General features: G+C 44.9%; 1 protein-coding gene across 1 annotated transcript; it reads left to right on the top strand.

Moving 5' to 3' along the window:
• Nucleotides 1–2,543: 2,543 nt before the first annotated feature.
• RNPS1 (RNA binding protein S1, serine-rich domain) lies at nucleotides 2,544–7,698 on the top strand. Its single transcript, XM_009877046.1, has 7 exons — nucleotides 2,544–2,611; nucleotides 2,963–3,118; nucleotides 3,403–3,594; nucleotides 4,772–4,874; nucleotides 5,419–5,572; nucleotides 6,054–6,195; nucleotides 7,383–7,698. The coding sequence occupies exons 1-7, from the start codon at nucleotides 2,544–2,546 to the stop codon at nucleotides 7,486–7,488; spliced, it is 921 nt and encodes a 306-aa protein (XP_009875348.1). The 3' UTR covers nucleotides 7,489–7,698.
• Nucleotides 7,699–8,375: the final 677 nt, after the last annotated feature.

Below are 8,375 nucleotides of genomic sequence, written 5' to 3'. Positions count from 1 at the left end.
GCCCGCACCCCACGGCCTGCCAGCCGGGACGCGGAGCTGGCGGCCTCCGCGCTCCTCCGGCCCCGCTCGCTGTGCTCTGCTCGGGCGAGCTGCCGTAACTTTGCAAAGAGCTGCTGAGCGCTCGAACCCTCTCCTCGGCCGAGGAAATCTTTTCCCCGTTTTGCAAATGAGGATCTGAAGCAAGCTGCCATTACAGGGCTTGCCTGTAGTCGTGCTGGAATTCCGAGAGAGAGTGGAGTTTGCTTCCTTTGCTGTGAAATCGCAGCTCTCTAGGAGGGCAGCTCAACTCTTTAAAGCAGAGAGGTGTGTGTGTGTGTGTGAAATGAATGTTTAGCCTGCATAGATTGCTTTTAAATTTTCTGCTTTGTGGTGGATGCTGCCAAAACGTTCTCTTGTTAGGGACCGAGAGTGTTTTTAGATTGTAGCAAAAAAGCATGTTGCTTAGAAACGCATTGTTGTACACCCTTGTGTGAAGGCTGTGATTTAGTTCTTTCCACATATCCCAGTTAATGTCTGAACCCCCCAGGCTGTGTCTCTTAGGCTGGGATTTCCAGCTGAAATGAGCTAGGCAAGTGGTATTCTTGAGAGAGACACTTGTGTTTTCGTGGGTGGAAAACACTGTTTAGTCCGGAGGCTGCTTAACGCTATGGGTACCATCATATGGAAGCTGGCTGAGTGTGTGTTCAGCTAAGTTATCTGTCCTGAGGAGTCCACACATGCACAGGAAGTCAGCGTGTAGGAAGAGATTGCACAAACTTGACGATGGTATATTCAGGAGAAGAAAGGCAGAAAAGGAAAATGTTGAGTTTTTCATCTTGTGAGTCCAGAAACTCGTCTGTTTTGTTCTTCCAAGAGAGTCGGTTGGTTTCATGCAGTAGCTTTCGACTTCTGAACTGCAGGCCCCTCACACTTTGCACTAGAGACATAGAGCTGGTCAGAAGTGCCACATTGCTGAGTGAAGTACACAGGTTTGCTTGCCCTGGTCACCTTTGCAGCACCTGTGAGACAGTTGCTGCTGCCAGCTGATTGCCGCTCCCAGCAAGCCCTGCCCGCAGCACATCTGTGCCGTGGGTTTCCTGCTGTCCATGCAGAAAGGCGCAGGTGTTTCTTGACTTCAGGATCCAAGGGGAACTGGGTTCACAGATACTCATTGGTGTTGCTTTTTGGACTTGCCAGTTTGGTTTTGGGTTGTGAAGCTGAAAAACCAGGAAAGCGAATTCAGCTGTTCTTAAGTGATCTCTTCCCAGACATAAATCTAAGTGTCATTTAGAGAATAAGGCCATTGCTTACCAGAATCTGACACTGGAAGCATGGAGATGACAAGACTGTTGGATGCAGTGAGCTGGAGAAGTTGGGTTTTTTGTGTTAGCTGATGTTGTCTGCGAGGCATGTGGAGACATTCCCACCATTCTGCAGAACTGTGAATATTCAGTGCCTCTTCAGGTAAGCCTGGCAGTTCAGACATAGAATGCATTGGGCTGGAAGGGACTTTCAGAAGTTATCTAGTCCAACCTCCCTGCAGCAAGCAGGGAAATCTTGTGCCCACACTTCCAGTTCCTCAGTGTTTTGATCACAGGTAGATAATGGGTATTAACAGCAAAGCAAACCTGCCCCACTCTTTCAGTGGTTGTGGAAACATACACTGGGGGCAGCTTTTTTGTAATGTAGGTGTTAAACTATCCGTGTGGAATAGTCAAAATGCGACAGCATGGTTTAGACATTGCAGAATATGTGGCAGGTGCAGCCCCTTCAAGGGAAACCTCTGCAGTTCGACTAATTTCAGTGTTAAATTTGTCTCTTCGTGGAGCTAGAGTAAAGAGGGAACTCACCGGGGCTAGACGAGGTCAGAATCCAGTTCATACTTTTTGCTGAGAAGTGAAAGTGGGATCTGCTCTTGCAGCGGCGCAGGAAACTGGACCTTTTAATCTGGTCTTTCCAAGGCTGCCAGAGATGTGGAAGCACCTCGCCAAGGCCAAAAGCAGCTGTAATTCAGTGTATGTGTGGATTGTTCTCAGTGACCCTTTCTTCCTAACAAATACATGTTATATGGCACAAATTGGCTTTGGAGAAAACTTGTGCTTACTCCGCTGGAGACAAGGCTGTTGTCAAGAGGTGTGAGCTGCGTGTCTGTCTTGTGGAGAAAATGAATGTCCTCTGCCTGCCTTTTTTTTTTTTTCCAGTTGGATAATTAAGATCTTTTGCACTTCTGTGGATGTCAAAGTGAGAACATTAAACACGGATGCAGATTTTAACACAAGGTACAGGGCACGAGCACGAGCCATTGGCTGGGAGCCGTGTGACGAACAAGTCCTCCGTAGGAGTCAGTTGATGCCCGCTGTGCTGCCATTGTTGCACAGCAGGTTTCTTGGTTTATACCTCTCTGTTAATGTCTTGTTTCTAAACCCTTTTGTCTTGTCACTAGGCTTTTCTTTGGAGTTTATTGCACTCAATTAAGGATTGGTTCTCAGAACCGAGGAGTTAGAAGTGAGATCTGAGATAGGTGAGGCCCATTCGGTGCCGCTTCGGATGCCTCTGAAGGGGAAATGGAGTTACCAGGACTGAAAACGAAGAGTTTGCTAGGATTCAGAAAAACAATTAAGAAACCCACTAGGTAGTCATTCTGTCTGAATTTTCTAGGCTTAACAAAACTGGGGACGTTACAGGGTGCTAGGGCTCTTCCAGTGAAGTCAAAGAGTTGGAAATGTACCTCCTTCTGTGTGAATTTCTGTGCGTGAGTTTCTGTGTGCCACAGCTGTCTTCATCAAAGCTTCTCCACAATGTAAATATATTCCTTTTTCTAAAAAGTCTAAACTTGCCTAATGCTTTAATTCTGCAGTTATGGTGATCTTGAGTTATTTTTGAAGTTCAATGTTTCATGCTGCTGTTCTGTTCTTTGCTTGGGTTTTTTTGTTGTTTGTGGATTTTCCATATTAAATAACGTCTTTGCAATTTGTTGTTGAAGGGCTCCCTCACCAACCAAGCGCAAGGATAGGTCTGAAGAGAAATCAAAAGACCGGTCCAAAGATAAAGCAGCCACTAAGGAATCGGGGGAAAAGGATCGTGGTCGAGACAAGACACGCAAAAGACGCAGTGCTTCCAGTGGAAGCAGCAGTACCAGGTAGTTACTTTTAAAAGTAGTAACAAATTACAGTGTTTTCAGAAAGCACCTGTGGCATGGCTCGTTCCTTATGTTGTGTACCTGTTGTAACTTTGCATTGTGTTAGTTGCGATGCAGTTTTGTCTTAAGGAGGGTTATTTTTTTTTTAAATGTGAATTTCCTAGGGCTGTCTAGTGAGCTGTGGAGCAAGGGTTTGCAGTTGCTCTCTCCATATTTATGAGAAGTGTTTCAGCTGTTCTTTTTTTGGGTACTCTACTTGTCTTTCTTCCCCGTACCCCAAACAGATCCCGTTCCAGCTCAACTTCCAGTTCAGGGTCCAGTTCAAGCACTGGTTCTAGCAGTGGCTCTAGCTCCTCTTCTGCCTCAAGCCGCTCTGGGAGCTCCAGCACCTCACGCAGTTCCAGTTCCAGCAGCTCCTCAGGATCTCCAAGTCCATCTCGGCGGAGACATGACAACAGGAGACGCTCCCGCTCCAAGTGAGTTTTATTCGCCTTCTAGGAATTACCAGATGGTGGCTTCATTTCCGTGTAGAATACAAGATTGTGATCAGAACAGGTTGTTTTCTGAGGACCATTTGCTTTCTCCATAACTTAGAGATCTGAATTTTCTTAGAATGGGTGTGGTCCTTTTGCTAACAAACAAAACATATGCCTGGTAGGAAGGGAGATTAAAACTCTAATTTTAAAAAGTGATTTTAAATACAATATTTTGTAGAGGCAGTCTTAATCAATGTTTCCCCAGTAGTATTGGACTATGTGGGCAGTAGATGAGGGTAAAGATCTTTGGTTCCTGTAAATTACAGCCAAGACTAACCGTGAAGTCAGGGCTGAAAATGGTTTATATGTGTAGAAAATATAAGGGGGGGGAGGGCAGTGGGCAAAAGAATCCTTTTCCTTTAAGGGTAGGAATCAAACTGTTAACATCCTTTGGGTAAGTCTGTAGGTAAAGTGCTGATAAAATCTACTGAATCTAAGCCAGTGTGTTGTGGGGTTTTTTAGTATATCACTCAATATATGGACAGTAAGGTTATGAAAAAGCATAAATATAAATTTTCTGTGTGCTGAATTTTTTACAGATACAAATTACGTTCCAGATTTATTTTTAGAAAAAAACAAAACCTACAAAGAAATTGTGATGCGGAGCCATTTAAAGAGTGGGGTTTTTAACGGTGATGTTTCTGGACCTCTGTAGTGAACAGAAGATACAGAAACACCAATCAGTGGACCCGTTAACTTGCCCAGTTGTGGTATGCTTTGGTGTTTGTCCTCATTTTGCCTCTTACATTGTTGAGGCAAAGAAATTTTTTTGTGTTAACAACTGCAGAAGTCTTTAACTATGGCCAGCATCTTTATAGAAATGTTTGCTAAATTTCATGCTTATTACCCTAGTTGTAGTACAGTTGAGAAGTCACGGAGAAAGGCTCTCAGATTCTAGAGAGTTCTAAAGCAAAACCAGACAGGACAAATGCAAGTCCTGAGGTGTTTCTGAGTGGAACATCCTCACTGCCACCCAGCACTTCCTAACCCGAAACTTCTTCAGAAAAAATTATGGCCTACCATGAAAAATGGTGCTTTTAAATGACTGATAATGACTCGCTTCTTGGTTTTGTCATGTTTCCTGAAAACTATAAACGTTTCCTATTGTTGAAATCAGATCTAAGCCACCCAAGAGAGATGAAAAGGAGCGCAAGAGGCGGAGCCCGTCGCCCAGACCTACAAAAGTGCACGTTGGAAGACTCACTAGAAACGTGACCAAGGTAAGAGCGTGCTGCCCTGTAACATCAAGCTTCGTGTGAATTACTTTTTTAAATCTTTCAAAGGCTTTTTGTTGCTGCCAAGGTGTTGCTGTTGGAAATTCTTGCTTTGTGTCCACATTGATCAGTGAGGAAGATTTTTGTTGGAATTTTACTGAGTCAAATACAGCCCAGGCTTTTGAGACTGTGTTGTGCTTAAGAGGTCTGTGTGCATTGTCAGTGTTCAGTTCCTAGGTAGAAAATTGTAGAAGTTGGGCTAAGAGCTGAAATTACCTTGGGGGCATTAAGGCATTAAGGATAACTGGAGGTTCTTGATAAAGAACCTGAAGAGAGTTGGGCTGGCTTGAGTTGTCTTTACTAGAATATACTTTAAAGGTCTTGAGAGGTAAGTGGTTTCATCTGGCCAATGAACTGCATCTCCTCCTGGTGGCGGCATTGATTTAAAGCTAATCTAGTGCTGTGCACACCTTGGATTTACTGCTCTGCGCCAGCCAGGCCTAATCAGTAAGTGTGGTCTGTGTCCTTAAGACTCGCTCTTTCTCTGCAGGATCACATTATGGAAATTTTTTCCACTTACGGAAAAATTAAAATGATTGACATGCCAGTTGACAGGCTAAATCCACACCTCTCTAAAGGTTATGCTTATGTGGAGTTTGAGAATCCAGATGATGCTGAGAAAGCCCTGAAACACATGGATGGAGGTAGGTATCAAATGCTGCAGGGAGGCTGGGTGCTTTTAAAAGTTTTTTTGGAGCAGATGAGTTTGATCTGAAAAGGAGTTAGAGGTAGTGAGGAAGCATTTGGGGAACTGATGTGAAATACTGTCTGTTTTCAGCCCAAATGGCTTTGGCTTTTTTCAGGACAAATCCAAAAAATCACAAAACTGTTAAAACTGAGGGGTTAAGTTTTTTCAAAAGAAGCAGTAATAAAATTCTGTAAATTTCTGTGAAAATCTTTCCTGGTTAACATATGAACTGTAATTTGATGGGATATTAGGTTAGGAAGTCTAGTGTGTACATGGACTTTGTGAAAATAACCCCTGAGAAGGTGGTAGAAATAGCATTGTAAGCCAATTCACGTTTCAGTTGTTGTGACAAAAGCTGTGAGTTGCAGTAATGTGATATATAGATGTTAGCGTTGGAAGATACTTACTTTTCCCTGTTTCTGCGATTCTCTGTGAAGGCCAGATAGACGGTCAAGAGATCACTGCCACAGCTGTGCTGGCACCGCGGCCGCGGCCGCCTCCCAGACGCTTTAGCCCGCCCAGGAGGATGCTGCCACCACCACCGATGTGGCGCAGGTCACCCCCTCGCATGAGGAGAAGGTGAGAGCTGTGACAATTCACGGGGACAAATTTAACCTGTTGGACTTGACTTTCTCCTCCAAATGACGGTAACAGTTGAACCTGGATTGTATTTAACTCCTTAGTGCCGTGGTACCCAGCTCTGGTCTACACCCTGAATACAGAAATGTCAGGTGCTTTCCCTTCTGTGTAAGTGCTTTGAGGTGTAGAAGGGACTTCTGGCTGGCAGAAAGCTTTTGGCAGCCTCTTCTGGCTGCTTGCTTTTGAAGCCCTTGTACCTCTCCTGTTTTTTCTCTGGATGGGCAAGTGACCAAAAAGCAGTCCTCCCACGCCAGGTGAGCAGAGTACACTGGCCCAGGATGTGACCTGACATGTACGTGCCTGTTGCATGATTTGGGGCTGCCGGAACGTGCTCAGATCATAAATCTTTTGGAGTCTTCCTCAGCATCTTAAACTGGCTCTGTCTCACAAGTCTGCTTAAATTCTTGTCACTAGTAAAAGCAACTCCTGTTTGAGCCACTGAACAGCTTACGAGGTACAGATTTAGAACTGAGAACTAGTTAATGTGACACAAGGTCCACTGCCTGTTGATCCTCCTTCCAACGTGAGTTTTACTAAGGTCTGGCAAAAACTAGGTTTGGCGTTCCGCCCCCCTCCATCATTTGTTTTCTTTCCTCGTCTAACTTCTTGTATCCTCTCCAGGCTCTGATCCTCTGTGCCTGGACCCTCAGTGTCATACTGGTGGCTTATTGAAGAGCTTGAAGTTTAAACTATTTCTTTAGAGATAACTTTCTCTGAGAAATGTCCCTGTGGTTTGAAAGTACTTAAATCTTTTCCCGGAATATCACTGTAATTCAAGAGTCAAAGCTTGACCTCTCAGGTGAAGGAGGATCTGATGTGGAATGAACATGAGCCTCTTTTGCTTGAGGAAGAAGAGAAGATTCTTGTCTGTGCTTTGGATGTCAAACATTCAGCTTCTGGAAGCGAAGGGGAGGGTGGCTGGAATATCTCTGCTGAGTAGTCAGTGTTTGAACTGCCTTTTTCCTCTCTGGAGCTGGCTGTATTTAGCTGCAGCTCTTTTACCACGGTGTGTGGAGGGTTTCTTGGAGTGGGGAAGTGTTTTTGAGAAGTTGGTAGATGAGCTGACAGAACAGTGGAACCTGTTGCCCTTGTCTCCTAAAGAAAGCTTTCTCCTTCTTGTCTGTCAGGTCCCGGTCTCCACGGCGCAGATCCCCTGTTCGCCGGCGATCAAGATCCAGATCTCCTGGACGAAGGCGCCATCGCAGCCGCTCCAGCTCAAACTCCTCACGATAAAGTTAAAGGACTGGACAGCTTTTTATTTTTTAACTTAAATCCTGTCAGACTAAATATTGTACCTTTTTTTTATAATTGGTCTGGGTGAGAAGGAATGGGAGAGAGAATCCTGGCAGTGAAGGCAACCTAAGAGGACAGAGCAACAGTTCCCGGCCAGTAGATAGCCTTTGCTGTGAGGCTTCTAGTTTCCTGGCATTGAATTGAAATGATCTTAAAATAGCTTTGATTTTAAAGGCTGCAAAACCCATCTGTTGCTGCTTGGTGATTTCTAAACGCTTTGCACGCTGTACAGATGAGCATGTGCATCTTGAGCTATTTCAGAAACCCTGCAGAGTGAGGCAGGGGAGGTGTTTAATTTGATCTCTAGGTGCCAGCACAGGGGTTTTTTCAGAGCAGCTGGAGGCCACATGTACCCGAGACTTAAATACCAAGTTGTCGCTTTATTCCGATTCCCAAATTATTGATTAATGCTCAGTAAGCTCTTTCTACAGATTAAGCTCTTCTGTAATGCATATATCAGGCAATTGCCACAGAAACAACGGTCCAGCCCGCTGAATGCGATACTCCAAAAAAGAAGCTGGAAAGCTTGAGAAGTTAGGTGCCTCCTGAAAAGTGATTTCTTAAAGGGTTTTGGTTAAAACTTGCCCCACAACCCCCCAGTGAAAGGGTCCGAGGTGCTTCTGCTTGTAAACCTCCCATGAGTGACTGGCATCGCCCCCCGGGAGGCTGGAGGCTGTGGCGCTGGCTGGGGTCCCTGGGCTTGGCGGGGGGAACCTCGGCAGAGAATTTACCACCTGTTGTACAGTCAGTACTATACAGATTTTTTTTTTGGTTTGTTTTTGTTCGGGTTTGTATCACTTTGTAGCCTTTTGGGCCTCGTTGTGTTT

Source organism: Apaloderma vittatum, unplaced genomic scaffold (genome assembly GCF_000703405.1).
Source record: "Apaloderma vittatum isolate BGI_N311 unplaced genomic scaffold, ASM70340v1 Scaffold45099, whole genome shotgun sequence".
Taxonomy (NCBI): domain Eukaryota; kingdom Metazoa; phylum Chordata; class Aves; order Trogoniformes; family Trogonidae; genus Apaloderma; species Apaloderma vittatum.
Note: the sequence above shows the minus strand (reverse complement) of the source record. Positions and strands in the feature narration are given on the sequence as shown.